The sequence below is a fragment of the Diplotaxodon limnothrissa genome, linkage group LG14 (genome assembly GCF_057381915.1).
Source record: "Diplotaxodon limnothrissa isolate DT_005_m linkage group LG14, D_limnothrissa_male_GT1.1, whole genome shotgun sequence".
NCBI classification, from domain to species: Eukaryota; Metazoa; Chordata; class Actinopteri; order Cichliformes; family Cichlidae; genus Diplotaxodon; species Diplotaxodon limnothrissa.
In genome coordinates this window covers 41,754,845-41,774,972 of record NC_140609.1, presented here as the reverse complement: position 1 = coordinate 41,774,972, position 20,128 = coordinate 41,754,845, and the positions used below count along the sequence as shown (strand labels likewise).

At 47.2% G+C, this 20,128-nt stretch overlaps 2 protein-coding genes across 2 annotated transcripts; both read left to right on the top strand.

Moving 5' to 3' along the window:
- The first annotated feature begins 279 nt into the window (after window positions 1-279).
- Window positions 280-7,311, top strand: rnf169 (ring finger protein 169). Its single transcript, XM_085370657.1, has 6 exons — window positions 280-589; window positions 1,633-1,703; window positions 2,026-2,112; window positions 2,182-2,276; window positions 2,372-2,465; window positions 5,964-7,311. Exons 1-6 carry the CDS (start codon window positions 295-297, stop codon window positions 7,077-7,079), a joined length of 1,758 nt encoding a protein of 585 aa, XP_085226783.1. The 5' UTR covers window positions 280-294; the 3' UTR covers window positions 7,080-7,311.
- A 7,263-nt stretch (window positions 7,312-14,574) lies between these two features.
- On the top strand, window positions 14,575-19,756 carry spcs2 (signal peptidase complex subunit 2). The gene is made up of 5 exons (XM_085370590.1): window positions 14,575-14,658; window positions 15,632-15,715; window positions 18,081-18,241; window positions 18,523-18,657; window positions 18,759-19,756. Exons 1-5 carry the CDS (start codon window positions 14,611-14,613, stop codon window positions 18,943-18,945), a joined length of 615 nt encoding a protein of 204 aa, XP_085226716.1. The 5' UTR covers window positions 14,575-14,610; the 3' UTR covers window positions 18,946-19,756.
- The last annotated feature ends 372 nt before the right edge of the window (window positions 19,757-20,128 follow it).

Genomic DNA, 20,128 nt, shown 5'->3' with positions numbered 1-20,128 from the left:
GCTTTGATTTTCAAAGCACATTTTGCTACATATTTTACATGTTTGTTTTTTTTACAGACTACCATCAAGTTATTTTTTATTTTCTAAATTTGGAAATGCACAATAAAATGCAACGACTTAGTTTTATTTTGAAGTCGACACCTGACGTCAGAGGAGGCTCGCGCCGCTGTGATTCAGCGGCTCCGGTTGGCGGGCTGCACGCGCGTCCACTCCTCTGCGCTCGCGCTGTTTCGGCGGCGGCAGGGCGGGGTTTGTTTTGAGAGCGGACCGGAGAGAGAAGACTCACCAGGGAAGATGGCGACCGCAGGGTCTGCCGAATGGCCTGGGAGACCGGCCAGCGCCACGGCCGCCGGCACGTCCCGGGCCGGGCTCGCAGCTCGGTGCCGGTCCGGGTCCAGCCCACCCGAGTACGAATCCAAGAAGTGCATGGCGTGCGCGGAGACCGGAGGCAGCCCGGCCGGCAGACACCTGGCCTGTCCGCTCTGCCTAGCCCCCAGACACTCCGGCAGCGAGGAGCGGCTCCGCGGGAGGAGCGACCACGAGAGTAGCAGCAGTAGGCCGGGCGGGAGGGACTGCGACAGCCGGAGAGGTCGGTGAGCTTCTCGGGGAATCGCCCGTGCAGATATCGCTGTATCACACCGCTGCAGGGTGTTTGTTTAACGGCAGAAAACAGCGGGAATTTAAATGAAATCAACTTTAATAAAGTTTAACGTGAGCAGCGCGCGGTTTTAAGAATGTTAAAGGTTAGTTTTATGTGAAAAACATTTATGAAGTGTGGTAGCTGCAGGCGTAAAAATCCCCGCTTTTCTTTATGGAGTTTTGTATGGAGCTACAGGCTCAATCACAGGTCAACGTGTGGACACAAATCAATGAGAAAACCATGGAAACAGCCCTCAGAGGACACGTGACTGCTCACAGTGACCTCACCTGATCACAGGTATAGGCAGCAGGGTCACATGTCATGTGGCACTGCTCAGGTCTGCAGATGGGGAATGTGTCCAGACATGTACAGCTGGAGGAGGAGTTGAGTTACTGCAGTACTAGTAGTACTGGAGGTATTACTGCGTGGACTCTGTTAGCAGTGACTGGCTGGAAAAGCCCAAGGGGGTTATTACTAGTACTTAGAGCAGGACACAGCAGGAGAACCATAAATACTGTAAGTACTCTTTGACTTGCACTGACCACTGTGAACAGCAGTTCTTACATAAGAAAGCTCGGGTGAGACTCAGTGGCTTTATGTGTGTTGGATGAAGTCAGAAGGTGCTGATGGTGATCATGTTTTATGTTTTATTCATTGACCCAATACTGACACCTTTAGCATTTTTCCTTTTAGGCTGTATCTGAGCAGCTTTGTGTGATTCACAGTTCACAATAATCCCTGTTTGTCTGATGCTGGGCTTCTGTCGTGTCTCTCTGACATCACAGATAGCCAAGAGTGGAGCAAACCGTGCCCGAGCTGTGAGCTCACAGGTTTACTGCACGTGCACCGAGCTCGTTATTACAAAGTTTTAAGACAGGAAGTGAACAGTAGAATTTTAGTAGTCAAAGTCACCTGTTTAAATTGTATTAAGCCTTTAAATTATTAGGGGCGTGGCTTCTTTGACTGTTTTCTCTTTGGCTGTGTTCCTTTAGAGTTCTTCGTCTCTCCGGTGCTCATCCCGAAGTCTGCCGACGCTCCTTCAGGCCCGAGCGGGAAACACAAGGTGAGTCAGAGAGCTGCAGGTAAACCTGTGATCACCTGTGAGTGGTTAAGCTCGTCACAGCCGACCGAGCCTGCTGAGTGTTTTATTGCTGAGGAAGAAAAGCAGAGCTCTGCAGGCTGCCGATATCAAACTTGAGAACTTTGGCTTTAATTTGAGTTTACATTAAGTTTACATTAAGTTTTCTCTCTAAGCAGTCACCTCTCTCTCAAAGTTTCCACTGTGAGTCTCGATATACCCTCGTAGATGCTGCGTCGTCTCGTGGAGACAGGAGAATCTTTGTGTTTTAGCCCTTGAAATAAACTTTAACCCCTCCGTGTTTCAGCTGCTGCTGTGTGACGACAGAGAGGAGGTGAAGAGGAGGAGCTCTCTGAACTGTAAAGACGAGTCAGTCCGTCGTGATGAAGATCCGGTGAGTGATGACAGGCTGAATGTTTTCATCCTGCAGCAGCTGTCTTAACTAGCTGTTGTCCCTCCTCAGGGCGTCCTGTCTGACTCCGAGAACGAGGAGCCGATCAGCAGGAGGATCCGAAACATCTCAGCCTTTATCAGGAAAACCAAAAACTCATCCGCTGGGTGAGCACAACCACCCTGTCCTATTCCTTTTGCAGACAGTGAACGTACCACAGACTACAGGGGTGTGACCTCTGACCTCTGTGTTTATTCTTTAGGAGTTGTCAGAGGAGCAGGAGCTGCACTGATCCTGTGGAGGATGGAGGAGGAAAGATGAAACTTGTCACCCAGCCGGCAGCCGTGATGGACCGGGTACGTGAGACAGTCATGTCATGTGATCAAGACTCCCGTCTGTGGGAACTTCAGAAGAAATAGTGTTTTATCAGGCTGTGTTAGAGAGTGTAATCAGATTACTGTATGCTTCAGGAGCCATCCAGGTTCAGTCTGTGGGGAGAAGGATCGTTAAGCCCCTCTGCCATTAGAACCTGCTCGGCACGATTAGCCCCAGTTTTCAGGGTTACCTTTAGGTCATAGTACCTGGTCGGGTTCCAAGCGGTCCGAGCAGGTAATAAAATGTGACTTCATCAGACTACATGATTGGCTGGTCAGTAGCGTCACTGGATGAGTCGTGAGAGCTTCTCGTTCAGTAAAATCAAAACCGCCATTTTTGAAACGCTACATCAAAGGAGATGGCTACAAAAACAACGCTGCGTTCCCCGAGTGTGACGAAAAGCCACAGAGTGAGCTGCAGGCATATATTTGCTTCGACGTGCACCTTTGTCTTAGTGTTCGTGTCACATGTCAATAGACTCTGTGCACCGTGTGCTACTTCCGGTGGGGAAACTCCTGTAGGGCGCCTCGTTTCCGGTGTGATATTCACGTCTTGTTTACGGTCGGGTTTTCCAAAACAAGTCAACCAAATGGATGAATCAAGCGGCGATTTACATTTCTCAAGATGTCGTGGGAATTTACTGAATATATCTGTAGATGATGTTCGTCGACGTGTCGATATTTCCCCCACGCCTCAAAGCAAAAGAGAGAAAGGATTCAAATGTTTTATTTTGAGTGTTTGTATACAGCGGCCCCTCGTTTATCGCCGGTGTTCTAAAAATAACCAGCAACAGGTGAAATCCGTGAAGTGCCCAGCTTTATTTTTTACAATTATTTGAGATGTTTTAAGCCCCTCACTACACTTTATACACTTTTCTCAGACAGGCAGGAACATTTTCACACTTTTCTCTCTTGCTTAAACTCTCAAAGTTCAAACCTTCGTAGAAAAATAATTCCAGTATTATAGGTTTTCGGGTCCAGAACATGAGAATAGAGCAGCTGAGAGAGAATCCAACATCAATCAATCATTAATGAATCAATGAATCAGCGATCGATGTAGCGATTCTGTACTGTACAGGAGAGACGGCACGGAGGAGATCAACAATGGTCTGCAGCCGAACGCAATGTGCTGTAAAAATAAAAAAGCATGCAAAATTGCACACAAAAAATCTGCGAAAGGTGAACCGCGTTATAGCGAGTTAGGGAGTTATAGCGAGGGACCGCTGTAATTTTGAAGGCAAGTCACAACATACCCTTCGTGAATACTAACGTATAGAAACCCTTACCAGCAATCATTCATTTATTTTTTTTGTGGCTTTTTTTTCATAGTTTGTTGACATGCTGTGTGGGTGTGTACTGGTATGGACATAACGGGGAAACATCTGGCTTTGACTGTTGTTCACCTGCAGTTTGAGTGCTGAACATTTGCCTGTTTAAATCATAAGAACTGTCTGTATACAGAAATGTGCTTCTGCTGCAGTGATGCAGTTCTGCTTGTGTTGAGTGACGTAAACAACCAATCGATCTGCACGCTTCAAACGTCAAAACTGATCATCTGATTTTTTTTTTTTATGACACAGCAGTGGTGAGTGTTCCCACCTCTGCTCTTTGTAACTTAACGCCATCTTTCCGTTTTCGTGTTTTGGACATGATTTTTGAGTCCACCTTCGCAGTAGCGATTGACCGCAAAATAAAGCTACCGGAAACGTACAACCCCACTAGGGCTGCCACGATTAGTCGACTAGTCACGATTACATCGACCATCAAAATCGTCGACGACTGATTTAATAGTCGACGCGTCGTTTGAAGCTTTGTAAGATCCCAAAAGACGCAGGAATAAGTAGCAGGATTTAAGAGTGTAATAACGGACTGAAACAGAAGATGGCAGCACTGCATGTACAACGATGCCAGCTGCCGTTAAACCCCGAAGAAGAAGAAGCTGTGTCCCAGAATTCATAGCGCAGCTTCCAACAATGGCGGCAGCTAGTTAGTTTTAATATTACTCTTATTATTCTTTCTGGGTCACAAAATAACATATTTTCAGGCGAGAATGTAGCTGTGTAAACCTCAAATATCTGCTCAGTTTATCAAGACACCGCATATTTTCAAAAGCGCTCCGACGTTTTCGGAGACGTCTGTTACCCACTAGCTCGATAGCTAGCCGGGGGCTAGGCTCAGTAGAGCCGTGAGAACACCGGACTCCCGGCTAATCCTTTTCAAACCCACCGCCGTCTTTCGCTACTCAGGTTAAACATGATATATAAGTCACTTAGATAACTTAATGTTATTGTTTGGCTTTTTTAGTATTTTATTTGTTCCTGAGTAAATCGGTTTGGCTGAGATTAAAGTTATAGTTTTTACACAGCTGAATAAACGTCAAGCAGACAGCTGATCATCAGAAGTGTGAGATGCTCGAGAATATACTCCGGTGTCCTGTTATATTTTAGATAGCAAGGAGTTTATTAAACTTCACCGAAACAATCTGCAGATTTCATTAAAATTTAATAAACTATCATCTTGTCTTTATTTTTAGTTAGCACAGACCTTAAACACTTAAAGCTGTAAGCTAATGATAGTTATATAAGAGCAGATGCTGCTGGTGCAATAAGCTGTACTCTGTACGTCCAATGGATGATGATCTGATTAGTCGACTAATCGCAAAAATAATCGGTGACTAGTCGACTATCAAAATAACCGTTTGTGGCAGCTCTAAACCCCACATCCGGTCTTAAAACAGGAAGTTAGCATTTTCTCATGCACAGGGTCTATTACGTTGTGAGACGCGCAGACAAATTGCCCTGATGACAATGCACTGGTCTGTAATGGAAAACCAGTCGATTCAAACAGGTATTAATGGAAAAGGCTCTATAGCAGGGGTGTCAAACTCCAGGCCTCGAGGGCCGGTGTCCTGCAGGTTTTAGATGTGTCCTTGGTTCATCACAGCTGACTCAAATGGTTAAAGGACCTCCTCAACATGTCCTGTAGTTCTCCAGAGGCCTGGTAATGAACTAATCATGTGATTCAGGTGTGCTGACCCAGGGTGAGATCTAAACCCTGCAGGACACCGGCCCTCGAGGCCTGTAGTTCCCCACCCCTGGTCTATAGAGTGCTTTGGGGTCCACATCCTGAACTTTCACTGTGAGCTTGCACCATCAGGCAGGCATTAGTGACAAACCTCTGCCTCCTTGTCTGCCTGACACATCGTGTGGATACCACCCCACTACAGCTCAAATACCTGGTGAAACATCACAACTCTTAAAGGAGTCGCCTTCTACTCAAACATGCTCACAGGTCCAGCTGTGTAGAGTCCAGTCTCTGCATGGAAACAGCACAGCATCCATCAGAAGGAAGTGTCGGGTTTTACAGAAAAAATCCATACAAGTGTATAAAACGGGGCCTGGTGATGGCGTTTATTCTTATATTTCACCTGTGTTAAACAGCTGTGTGGTTGCTGACTTGTGTTCTTGTGTCCTCCGCCAGGTTGGCATCAGCCACAGCTATGCGGCAGGAATCCTCCTCTCCTCTGAGAACAGCCGCTCTATCTCCGCCCCCATCACCGCTCCCGATCGGAGGCTCACCTGGCGAGCTGTGCTGACATCATCTTCCTCGGCTCTCCTGTGCATGCCTCCTCCCCGCCCGGAGCGCTCCATCAGCCCCGAGAGCAACGACAGCATCTCCGAGGAGCTCAACCACTTCAAGCCCATCGTCTGCTCGCCATGCACGCCACCCAAGCGCCTCCCGGACGGCCGCCTGATGGAGCCCACCATCGTGAAGTCCACGCCCCGGAACCTGACCCGCGGTCTGCAGAAGGCCACCAGCTACGAGGCCAGCCCTGCCGTCCTGCAGAAGTGGAGGCAGATCGAGCTGGACCGCCAGAGCCTCAAGGTGAACTCCAAGGCCACGCTGACGAGCCCCGTCTCCGAGGTAAACCATAACAAGCTCGGCATGGGTGGCGAGGGTGCAAAGACGCGCCAGTCCCCGGCAGGAGACGCAGTGACGTCAGCAAACAAGAGGAGGCTGCTGTTCGACTCTCCAGCCGGCGACACGGACAGCTTCCAGAAGCAGTCGGTGAAGATCCGCGTCCCCGCGGTCCGCTACAGCAGCGAGTCGACCTTCAAGGGAGGCTTTGAGCCGCCGGCCGGCACTCCTGAGTCCTGCAGCACGGGGGCGCTGTTCAGTCGGAAACAGTCGTTCTCGCCCTACACCAAGAACTCTGGGGTGCAGTCCTGTAAGTTAGTGCCAAAGGACTCTCAGAGTCCCAGGAAGGAGTCCGACAGTAGCATCCACAACCAGACTACCTCACGGAGGGGCAAGAAGAGGAAGCAGAAGACCAAACATCTGGACTCGAGCCGCGACTTGGATCTGAAGAGGGGCCGGCCCGTCAACCAGGAAGCGCTGGACGAACGGTACATCTGCCAGATTCAGCAGGAGCGGCAGGATCGAGCGCTCGCCCTGAAGCTGCAGAGACAGTTCGACCGCGAGAACCAGAACCGTAGAAGGAGCCCCGACAAGTATTTCCTGCGGTCCTGGATGTCCACTCAGAGCCGCAGGAGGCGTGGTCTGAGGAGGTCCAGACGAATCAACAAGAAGCACTAGACAGACGGGAAGGATCTCATATATGCAAAGACACGAAAGGCGAAGGTTTAATGAACGTATGAATGTTTTCACTCGTCTGACAAACGGGTTTGTAACCTGGAGACGTTTCTTCCAAACACCAGCAGATCACCAAAAACTGAACCTTCAGCTGCAGGACGGCGCGACAGTCGTCACCACAGGAAACGTCCTGGAAGTGTTTGAACTCAGAGGCTTAATCTGAGCTTTTTTACAGATCGCATGGCCGAGTCGTTTCTCTGCAGCTGGAACAAAGAAAGCTTTCACAGGTTCAACCATAGTCACGTGGCCCGGGGCAAAGGATGTTTATGTTGAGCTTCCAGTTACAGATCCAGGGTGGATGTGAGGCCCTGAAGGTCACAATGTCTGAGCTGAACATCGCCTCGCATCCCGACACCGCTGAAGGCAACGGCGGTGTTTAATCCGTATTTGTGCGCTGCGTTCCAAACACAGCGGCCTGCGCATCATCTGAACTGTTGCAAAGGTTCAGATGAAGGCAGGCTGCACGCTGCCGGGCCGAACACGACTCTGTCGGTTCAGTCCGGTGCGCTCCACGCGATGATGATGATGATGTTTATTAATATAGTTCATTTAAATCTCACCGGCCTCACAGTGATCTCCCAGAGGCCGAGGAAAATCTAAAAGGAGCTTTATGGAAAGAAATGAGATGAGGGACTTTTCCTTTGCTGCTAGCGTGAGTGTCGGCCTGAGCTGCTGTTTGACAGAAATCTGTCTTTGTATTTGTGACCGTTTATGAAGCCCAGTTTGAATAAAATAGTTAAAAGTGATTTTTTATTGGCTCCAAAACTCCAGACTGTCAGAACTTTCCAAAAGTCCAAAATCATGATTCGTATGTATTTCGGTAGCTCAGAGCGTGACACGCGTCTCTTCATTCATATCTGAAGTGAACACATATCTGAACACATCACTTCCTACCTGACGGTCCCTCTGGGTGTGCAGGTAACCCTCCACCCCTGAAAGCGTGACATGTACCTGGTATTACCCTCTGAGGTGATACTGAGGAGCACCGACGGTCGCTATGACGCAGGTTTCTGTCGGCCAGAGGGGGTCAGCAGCACGTCTTTGCCCCGGGCAGGTGGAAGTTACCCCTGGTTTATCCTTGTGAGAACTTTCCACAGGTTAATCAAAGTCCAGCCGACCTGCATGTGTTGGGAATGCAGGAGAAACCAGAACCCGCTCAAATATAAGGAGGTGTTGAGTCAGACTTCTCCCAGCAGCTGAGGATCATGGGACATAAACTTCCTCTAGTATAGCTGCTGGTGTCATCCTGGTCTTCCAGTCTGAAAGTCGGAGCTGCTGAGGCTCGTGGGGACTGCAGTCTTTAGAACCCGATTGGTCAGGAAGGATTTCTACCTGAATTCGGATCAGGAGACTCACCTGGTCACTCTCAAGGAGCGAGGAGCCGTGTGATTGGACGAGCTTTATGGCCTGTGATGTCAGATGCTGGTGCATTCAGACCAAATGTGAATTTACTGTGGTCACAGAGCTCTGACTGTGGTACTTTTAATAATTATTGATTTATAAAAATCACGCTGGAGTCAGAGTTAGAACGTCACCTGTGGTCCACAGGAAGCAGGTGAGGCAGGTGGCTGTAGAGCCGACAGCCATTTAGCAGCGAGGTTAGAGCCCCATCTCTATGTAGAGAAACTTCCACGATTGGGCCAAGCTGAACCAATCAGTGAGCGAGTTCAAGCTTTCGGGGACAAAATCCACCCTGACCCTTCACCCCTCACAGTCAGCTGTTTTCTGTCTGCAACGTAAACATATTTAATGCAGAAACTGCCTTCATGCTGCGAATACTGTCAGAGTTACAGGAAATGCGTGAGGTGGTTTCCAAATCTGGATCTTTTTAATGTTTTGATCGCTCCGTCAGTGCAGCAGAGGTCCACACGAAGCCTTCAGGCTGAAACCATCAGAAACTGCAGCTCGCTGCCACGCCCCTGCAGGAGCCTGAGCCTGAAGCTGAGACTGAAGGTGGGCGTGCACGTGCTTGGTCTGAGCTCACCTTCACACTCTGCTTCAGCGTTCCAAAGGAGCTGCACGGCTTCTGTTTGCAGGTCATCTGTGTTGGATCGGTGATGCTGTAGCTCCTGCAGGCCGTCCAGATGTCTGGTTCCTCAACACACGTGTTTTTTCTCCATGCTAAGCTCTGTCAGTGGTTAGCCTGAGTGCAGCGGCACGCTGTGTTCACACTGTGCTCAGATCAGAGGCAGTCTGAACGACGCTGAGCGCTGGTGGGTCGCTGTTAGAAAAGCCGTACTCGCACTGAGCCTCAGTAATGTCATGATTCACTCTGGGGGTCGTATGTATGATAGACGCTGAAGAAGATGTGAGGGCGGGGACAAACTGAGGACACGCCCACAAACATCCAACGTGTTGGTGTAGTTACTCTGCAGTTCCTCTACCTGAACACCTGCAAAGAAACAATGAGGTTGGGTGGCGTTAGAACCAGACTGCAGCTCACAGGCTGGATGTAAAATAAAGGTGTAGCTCCTTAAACCTGCATTCTGTCTAATGTCCAGCAGGGGGTGGCAACTCAAAAATCTGAGACACTCACCTGGTCTCTGTGCTCACTAACACTTTCCTGATTGGCTGATCATCATTTTGGAGATGATGGTGCCGTCAGAGTCACAGGAAGCAGGTTAGGGGTTAGGGCGGGGCTACCTGTGATTGACAGATTGCAGTGCTCTCTCCCTGTCATGTCTGCCAGCAGCACAAACCCAGGTCCAGTTCAATGACTGGAGTTACCGGAGGTAAGAGGCCACGCCCCTAATAACTGTATTACTACCTTTAGCTTACAATATAAAGCGACTTGAGACGGCTGTTGTTGTGATTTGGTGCTAAATAAATAAAAGTGAATCGAATTCAAACCATGTGAGCGTAAAATGCAGGTGTCATGAAGGGAAATGATCCACAGAGACCAACAGTGTATCAGGCTGCAGACGTGTTCATTTTATCACGGGAGTCTGCTGCCTCTGCTGGACGGTGGAGGAACTGCAGCCTTTGGAGGTTTAGGTGATTGGTTTAGATCATAGGTGTCAAACTCTGGCCCGTGGGCCAAATTTGGCCCGCAGCCTAATTACATTTGGCCTGCAAAGCCATACCAAATTACTATCAGAGCTGGCCTACTGGTATTATACAGCTAATATATATATTGTTTAGTATTAAGCTCGGCTTGTTCCATATTCAGTTTTTCAGCAAAACGTGTCCATAAGAAAAGATTCATTCTCATATCTGGAGGAATAAATATGTTTCAATAAATATTAACGTTAGCCCGCGACTTTGTTCCTGTTTTGAATTTTTGCCCACTGTGTGTTTGAGTTTGACACCCCTGGTCTAGATAATAATAACATTCCTGCTGTTTCCTTTTTTTTTTTTTTTTTTTTTTTTTTTTTTTTTTTTTTTACATTTCTGCGTCCTCAGTGATTCCTGGCCTTCATCATCATCATCATCATCATCAGCTGTTAAAGTTTAATTTGAAGTCTTGATGGAGCTGAAGGGCTTCTCTCTCTTTTTTTTTTTTTTTAAACCATTAAAGATGAGCACGTTTCTGTTTTGTATTCTTTGGTGGGTGCAGAGAGTTCAGGTGGGGGTGGGTGGACGGGGTCAGGGGTCACGCTGAGTGCCAAATGAGCAGATGACATTGATCCTTTGTAACTGACTAGTTTTGTATGAGCGGCTGCTGGAAGAAAAAGTAAAAGAGTTGAAACGCTGGCTTGTGTCCTGTCTTCTCTTCACTCAGTGATCTGAAGCCCAGGGCTCACCTGAGCGTCCCGCAGATTGCCGATGATTGGTAAGAAGAAGCAGGAAGTGCAGCAGGACGTCCTCCATCAACTGCAAACAATATCGCCATCAAAAACTCAGCAGGTTGAAGGTGATGCTACAAACTCTGTTACTCCATGTTTCATTCCCCAAATCAAAATGAAGGATGCTGTAAAGCAGCTGCTGTGAAGTCTGATATTCACAGAGAGTTTAGGCAAGGCAAGTTTATTTGTATAGCACAATTCAACAACAAGGTGATTCAAAGTGCTTTACAGAGACATTAGAAACAAGAACAAATAAAAAGCATGATTTAAAATTGATTACAACAAGCAAATAAACTAACTAACAAACAAACAAACAAAACAGGATATAAAATCAAAACAGATAAAATCAGTAGTTAATGTAAGTTTTGAAATTTAAGCTTAAAGTGTGGATTTGGTGCTTTATTCAAATGCAGCTGAGAACAGGTGAGTCTTCAACCTGGATTTAAATAAACTGAGTGTTTCAGCTGATCTGAGGCTTTCTGGGAGTTTGTTCCAGATATAAGGAGCATAAAAGCTGAATGCAGCTTCTCCGTGTCTGGTTCTGACTCTGGGAACTGATAAAAGACCGGATCCAGATGACCTGAGGGATCTGGAAGGTTCATACTGGGTCAGGAGGTCATTGATGTATTTTGGTCCTAAACCATTCAGAGCTTTAAAGTCTTAGTGAAATAGAAACCAGCAAAGCCTGTAACATTAGAACATCATTGAAAACAGTGTTTCATTCTGGCTGAGCTCCACAGCGCTGTGGGACAGGAAGTATCAGAGTGAGATGTGGTTTGCAAAAGTTCTTCTTTTGTTTTCAAAATAAAGCCCTCCAGTTACTTTTTGGATGTTGCCAACATGTGTTAATGAGCATTTTCAAAGATAAAAGCCCCAAGTTAATTTAAAAAACATCCACCACGGTGCTCAGAAATGTTTCAGATCTTAACAATGACAGTCACGACAGCACAGTTCAACTCGACCAGCAAACGTGCTCATGCATGTGTAAAAGTTTTCCAGCCGACAATAGGTGATATTTTTGATGGGCGGAGCAATGTAATCATGCACGCACTGATTTGCGCCTTTAGAATTTATACGTTTTGTTTAGAGGGAATGTTTTACCTCCACTTCTCGTTTGTTTTGGTATTAATTAGGGCTGCCACGATTAGTCGACTAGTCACGATTACGTCGACCATCAAAATCGTCGACGACTGATTTAATAGTCGACGCATCGTTTGAAGCTTTGTAAGATCACAAAAGACGCAGGAATAAGTAGCAGGATTTAAGAGTGTAATAACGGACTGGAACAGAAGATGGCAGCACTGCATGTACAAGGATGCCAGCTGCCGTTAAACCCCGAAGAAGAAGAAGCTGTGTCCCAGAATTCATAGCGCAGCTTCCAACAATGGCGGCAGCTAGTTAGTTTTAATATTACTTTTATTATTCTTTCTGGGTCACAAAATAAACGTTTAACATATTTTCAAAAGCGCTCCGACGTTTTCGGAGACATCTGTTACCCACTAGCTCGATAGCTAGCCGGGGGCGAGGCTCAGTAGAGCCGTGAGAACACCGGACTCCCCGCAAATCGTTTTCAAACCCACCGCCGTCTTTCACTACTCAGGTTAAACATGATATATGAGTCACTTAGATAACTTACAAATGTTATTGTTTGGCTTTTTTCAGTATTTTATTTGTTCCTGAGTGAATCGGTTTGGCTGAGATTAAAGTTTTTACACAGCTGAATCAAGCAGACAGCTGATCATCAGAAGTGTGAGATGCTCCAGAGTTTACTCCGGTGTCCTGTTATATTTTAGATAGAAGGAGTTTATTAAACTTCACCGAAACAATCTGCAAATTTAATAAACTATCATCTTGTCTTTATTTTTAGTTAGCACCTTAAAGACTTAAAGCTGTAAGCTAATGATAGTTATATAAGAGCAGATGCTGCTGGTGCAATAAGCTGTAGTTTTACCTCCAATGGATGATGATCTGTTTAGTGACTAATGCAAAAATAATCGGTGACTAGTCGACTATAATCGTTTGTGGCAGCCCAAGTATTAATGTATCTACTTTATTATTCATTTATTTATTTGAGATGCGCCAAATCACACAAAAGACTTAATTTTACATCTGAGTTTTTTTTTTAATCTTCGCTGGAAGAGACATTTTGATTTTTAACTTACTTTATGCTGAATTTTGTTGAGTGTGTAATATACAAATATATATATAACAAATTTCCCACGTGTGGGACTAATAAAGGTTATCTTATCTTATAGATAAAAACCGTTACAGTGGAAAAAAGAAGCCAGTTTCTTTGTTTCTTTCCATTGTGGTCTTTATCTAAATAAAAGCTTGTGTTTTTTCTGAACATCGGCTGCTGCCGTTCTTTCTTTCTGTTATGAGTTTGAGTAAATGAATTGCTGCATTTGGACGCAGTTGGAAGACAGTGCCGTTAAAACAGTGCTATTATTTTTCTGTTGACTGCTTCTCTTAGCTTCACTCCACGACAGGGGTGAAGCTAACCATCTGGCTGAGTGGTGCAGCAACAACAACCGGTCCCTGAATGTGGAGAAGACTAAGGAGATCAGCATAGACTTCAGGAGAACTCACACCCTGCACACCCCACTAACCATTAATGGTGCTGCTGTGGAGAGGGTAAGCAGCACCAAGTTCCTGGGTGTGCACATCTCAGAAGATCTCTCCTGGTGAGAAAACACAGCATCACTGGTCAGCAAAGCCCAACAGTGACTCTACTTCCTCCACAAACTGAGGGCAGCGAGAGCCTCAACCCCATTATGAGCACCTTCTACAGAGGCACTGTGGAGAGCATCCTCAGCAGCTGCATGTGTGGTATCCTGCACTGGTTCCTGCTGGAAACAGCTACAACAGGTAGTGAGAGCAGTGGAGAGGATCGTGGGTACTTCTCTTCCCTCCCTCCAGGACATCTGCTGCATCCAGAAAGCTCTCTGCATCACAGAGACTCCACCCATCTGTCCAACAGCTTCTTCAGTTTGAAGAGCCTCGGGCCCAGAACCAGCAGACTGAGAGACAGCTTCATCCATCAGGCTGTCAGGATGCTGAACTCTCACACACACCAACTCCAGACCTGCATCCACCTCTGACCCCCCACACACTGCACACAAACTCTTGGATTGTGTTGGACTCTGTTGTGTGTGTATAACACTGTAATCTGTTTTAGTGTAACACTGAGGGCTGTGGGAGCACTGCAATTTAAAATTCCCAAGTATGTTCTGCACATGTGGTTTTTGACAAAAAATGACTTTGAGATTTTCAAAATGGAGGCCTTCAGTAAGTTATAAGAGATACGATAAGACTTCATTGATTCCACGGCGGGTTTTTGTTTTGCGTTGCCTCAGCTCAGGTACAGATACCAGAAGGATAAAGATACAGATAAAACACAAACAAATATAACCTCAGTAAGATAATACACTATATACAGCGGTAGCATACGCGCTTTAAGGTGTCAGATAAATAAAGGCCTCCTGCTGTTCGCTAAAAACTGAACCTCGTACGTTTTTATTCATTTCATTTTTGAGTCGTTTGTATTTTCCACATGAGCGCGCACGCCGCAGCTGCCTCGGCCACGCTTGCAGACGTGGTGACGACATGCGCGTCGAGCGCTATAATTTCGGTGGACAGCCAATCGGCTGCATCCAGGTCACAGAGCCGTGTTTGTAGCGGAAGAGAAGATGGCGGCTGCAGCTGCGGGGAACAGAAAGAGCGGGCTGCTGGAGAAAGTGAGTAAAAGCGTGAACGGATTCTCCTGAGCAGGATGAACCCCTGCGGGGAGGGTCTGTGTCCCGGAGCTGGGAGGTCTATGTCCCCGCTGCAGCTGCTGTGCGGCTCGGTGTGTGTCTGTGTGAGCCGCCGCTAAGGGGCTAAGCTAATGCTAACGAGCTAAAGTGGATACATTCAGAATGAAAACAAAATAAAAACAAAGTTGAGCATGAAGCTGAGAGCCGAGTTTAACCTCTGCGTGGGAAATAAACCGTTATTAGAGGTCAAAGTTCAGCGGTTTGTTCTATTTCCTGCTTCCAGCTGTTAAACAGCTGCACCAAACCGGAAACAGACAGTTTAACTAAACTCACCCGTCTGTTAAACAGGTGATGTAGGAGTGCAGGAGGCGTGCTTCAGAATGAAGCTTTAAGTTTCCACACATGAAACAGGTAAAACATCTGCAGCAGGTGGCGCTGCACGTGGGCACAATAACTTGTTCTTTTGCGGAGGGGGGGCGGTTAATTCCTGGAGCACGTTTCTGGGTCACTTCCTGCATTAAAGCAAACATGGCTTTTAAACTGCTGGTGTCAGACACAGTGGGGGGCGTAGAGCAGGAAGTCACCAGCTGACCTGCGATCAGGCGCCCTTCACTGTAAGAGCATGTATCTTGTTTCCGGTCTGATGGTCTGTGTTTGATGGCGCCCTGGTCTTTGTCTTCTTTCAGTTTTTGGACTGCGACGAGCCTCCAAAACCTCTCCGTTGTTCTCGTCCCCTCCAGATTTTTAACATGCAAATATTCTTTAAGCCCATTTTTTAGAAACTAATTTTAAGGCTCAGATTTCTTTAGCTTCCATCATACGATGACAGGAAGATGATGTCTCCGCCCTCAACATGAACTCTCCCTGAGAAGAGTTGCAGTCGCCGCCTCCGTGCTTATGTTAGCCCGATCTTCAGATGGAAACTGTCGATTAAACTGCTGTGTTTGTGTTTCAGTGGAGGATCGACGAGAAGCCGGTGAAGATTGATAAATGGGATGGAGCAGCGGTGAAGAACTCCTTGGATGACGCTGCGAAGAAGGTTTAATTGATTATTTTTATCCACATGTTAACAGCAAATATTCAAACATGAGCCGCATGTGTTACTTGTTCTTATTGAAACGTTCCAGCAGTTTACGTCCATGTTTCGGAGACATGAATGACTCTGGTTTAGAGCAAGATGTTTTAAGTAAAAGTAAAACAGGAAAGGTTCACTCAGATGAGAGGAGGGTGGAGAACTGCAGCTGTGTGAAGGTGGGAGGAGGGAACTCCTACGTTTGAAGCGACCTGAGCAGTGTTTCTTCAAGGAGCTAATTTCATTGGTCGGATTTTAGCTGATGACGTCAGATTCACACAGGGGGCGTGTCCAAATTCATGGGCTGCTTCCTCCTGAGGACGTATTTGTAGACCGATTACGTCACAGCGACGCGCCGAAGGCTGTCCAAATTCGTAGACCCCTCCGAATGCAGCCGACAAATGCGTGCTCCTTTTTCCGAATTTGAAGGATGGGTCGGGTGTGTCCTTCGTGGCCCACCATATCCCAGAATTCATAGCGCGGCCCAGCCAAGCTCCAGTTTCCGGCTAATGGCGGCCGCTACTAAGTTTGAATATTACTCTTATTAATCTTTCTGGGTCACAAAATAAACTTTTAACATATTTTCAGGCGAGAAAGTAGCTGTGTAAACATCAAATATCTGCTCGGTTTATCAAGATATCGCATCTTTGCTAAAGTGCTTCGACGTTTTCGGAGACGTCTGCTACCCACCAGCTCGACAGCGAGCCAGGAGCTCGAGGGTTACTGATGCGGCCGAGAATGGCACAACTCCCGGCACATCATTTTCAGATCACCGCGGACTTTCGCTGCTCGGGTTAAACGTTGTCAGCCGGTGATCAGCTGTGATCAGCTGATCACGGGGCCGGGGTTAAAAGAGAGACGCCAGACATCATTCTCTTCGTGTCAGGAACTCCGAAACTCTGCCGACGTCAGTCTCCGCCTGATTCAGCAACCGTGAGTGATTATCCCTTCAATCCTTTTTCTCTTCCCGGCTCCGCTCGCTCTCTGTCGGTAACGACCGTTCCGAAGCCACGCTTCGTGCACTGATCGTTACTAGAATAACTGCGTGCCTGCTCCAAACCCACCGCTAGCCTTCGCCGCGCTTGGGTCTAGCCAACACGCCACACGGGCACGCCGAATTACTGTGTGTAACCCGCCCGGCCGTGACAAACGTAATATATAAGTCACTTAGACAACCTAAAAATGTTATTGTTGGGCTTTTTTTCAGTGTTTTGTTTGTTCGTGAGTAAATCGGTTTGGCTGAGATTAAAGTTATTAGATTAGATAAAATAAAACTTTATTAATCCCCCGGGTGGGTTCCTCCTTGGTTTTTACACAGTTGACTAAACGTCAAACAGAAAACTGATTAAACAGAAGTGTGAGATGGCCGAGAGTTTACTCCAGTGTCCTGTTATATTTTAGACAGCAAGGAGCAGACGGCTGAGTTTATTAAACTCCACCGAGACAGCGGTGACGCTAATCAGAAGGCTAGACCGTCCAATTTCACGGCCGTTTACTTCCGGCCTACCCGATCTTCTGAGGACCCGGCCCACGTAGACCGCGAAGGCCGGGTCCTCGGGAGAATGTAGCCCATGAATTTGGACACGACCATTTTCAGAGAAAGCAGCTGTGAAAACTTCAAATATCTGCTCGGTTTATCAAGACGCCACATATTTGTAAAAGTGCTTCGACGTTTTCAGAGACGTCTGCTACCCACCAGCTCGACAGCGAGCCGGGAGCTCGAGGGTCACTGGAGCCGCCGAGAACGGCACAACTCCCGGAGGATCACTTTCAGATCACCGCGGACTTTTGCTACTCAGGTTAAACGTGATATATGAGTCACTTAGACAACCTAAAGATGTTATTGTTTGGCTTCTTTCAGCGTTTTATTTGTTCCTGAGTGAATCTGTGTGGCTGAGATTAAAGTTAGTTTTCACACAGCTGAATAAACGTCAAACAGAAAACTGATTAAACAGAAGTGTGAGACGGTCGAGAGTTTACTCCAGTGTCCTGTTATATTTTAGACAGCAAGGAGCAGACGGCGAGTTCATTAAACTCCACCGAGACCGCGGTGACACAAAACTGAAGGCTCGACCGTCACATTTCACAGCCTCGCTCTTTGGTCTTCTCGGTCTTCGGAGGACGCAGTCTATGGACACAGCTACAGTCGAAACTTCGTCACTTGTTTAAGCTTTGAATGATGTTTGCAGCATAAAGCCAGCATGCGTGTGAGAGCTTCACTGTCGGCTGGGATTTTTCACTCATCGCGATGAGTCATGAACGCATGTGAAGGAAAGCTGCTGTTCACCTTGTTTGGCTAAACTTCATATCGATATGACCTATCTATGACCAGGTGCTGCTGGAGAAGTACGGTTACCTGGAGAACTTCCAGTTGGTCGACGGGCGCCTGCTGATCTGCACTGTGTCCTGTCTGTTTGCCATGCTGGCTCTGGTCTGGGACTATCTGCACCCCTTCCCCGAGTCCAGACCCGTCCTCGCCTGCTGCGTCATCTCATATCCTTCAGACGGACACATCTCACCTCTGCTTTTAAAAAATAAGATGAACTCACAGTGTGTCATATGTGAAACATGTGAGGGGAAAAATGTTGAAATAAGATTCAAAATTCAGAAACGACAGATGAAAGAGAAAAATGTAAAAATGTTTTTACATATTAAAAACACCGAAAGTCTCATGAATGTCACTGAAACACAAAAACAAATGTTTGTAGAAATGATTCCGTCTAATATGATGATGATGATGAGCGTGTTGGCTTTCCCTAACTCCTCTTCCTCACGTACTTCATCATGATGGGCATCCTCACGCTGTACACCTCCTACAAAGAGAAGAACATCTTCCTGGTGGCCATGCAGAAGGATCCAGCTGGGATGGATCCAGACCACATCTGGCAGCTCTCCTCCTCCCTCAAACGGTCAGTGAGTATGGGAATCAAACCAGCAACCCCCAGCAGTCTGCACATTTCCTCATCTGCGAAGGACTCAGAGTGGATCAGTTTGCGTCTGTGTTTTCCAGGTTTGACGACCAGTACACGCTCCGGGTGTCCTTCTCCGACGGGAAGTCCAAGAAGTCGAGAGAGGCGGACTTCACCAAGTCGGTGTCGGCGTTCTTCGACGAACACGGGACGCTGGTGATGGACCAGTTTGAGAAGAGCGTTTCTAAACTGCACGACACGCTCGCCGCCGACAAGAAGACCAAATAAAAGACGGGAAGCAAACGTGGTGTGAGTCTGCCTCCTCTGTTCCTCCTCAGAGTTCACTGGTTTCAGCGCCGGCTCCATCAGGAGCTGCCAGAGGAAACTTATTCATGCATTCATATTAAAAATCTGAAATCTGCAGTCTGTCTGTTTTTACCACCACACTCTGAACAACCCCGGAGGTCAGCACGCTCAGCCGCAAACCGGCGGCCGCTCCTTTATTAGACAGACTCGGCAGCAGGCGGAGTCACAGGTCCGTGTTGCCCACTCATGCTCCGAGAGTGGGAATGATCAGAAACCAGTGAACTTCAGGAGGGACAGAGACCAGAGTCAGAGGCTCAGCTCCACTCTGAAGGGTTTATTTTCCTGTCACAGCTAACTGTCACTCAGAGGTCAAAGGTCAGGTGTTCTGTCAGCAGGTTAGGAACATTTCAGCTATTTAAAAACAACCTGAGACTCAATGCGTCTTCACCGGGTCTCCAAGTATTAAAGGTTTAAGGACCGCTGTGTGACATGGCTGTGGTGGGCGGAGCCTTACGTAAGGGTCACGGAGGTGGGGAATAAGCAGCTAATGATGGCCAACGGTTTAAAAATAAAATGTGATTTTTTCAGTGTTTAAAAAAGTAAAGTTTTCGTCATTTTTTTCTCTGTGATGTGAGAATCAGTTTGAACTGCAGCAGCAGGTGAACTAACCGGCGCGTCGGCTCACTGGCCGACGTGTTGGTGCCGTACAACAGGAAGTGGACATTGATCAGACCTTTATTTTGAAAGTTTTTTATTCTCAGATGCTTTCTCTGTGTTAAAAAAAACATTAAACTTGGATCTTGTTAGAGAAACATCTGGATGTGTGTCTCACTTTGAGTTCAGCTCTCAGCCCCCACAGGGTCACCTGCACAGGTGAACCTGGTCAGCAACCTCTGGGTGTGGCTTTGGTTTGTGTGGAGGTGTTTGTGGTGCAGCACCGCTGTCCGACCAGCAGGTGGAGAACTCAGGCTGACGTTCGCGTCCACAGGCAGCAGCCGGCGTGCAGCTCCAACACTGTTCACACGGTTTCTCTTAAAGAGTCAGTGATTGGACACGTGGAGGGTCTGAGCACTTCCTGTCTGTGCCTCTGAGCACCGTCAGGCGCTGATGAGGTTCAGTTTTCCAGCAGCGACGTCTGAACTGACAGCAAAACGATGCTGATTTC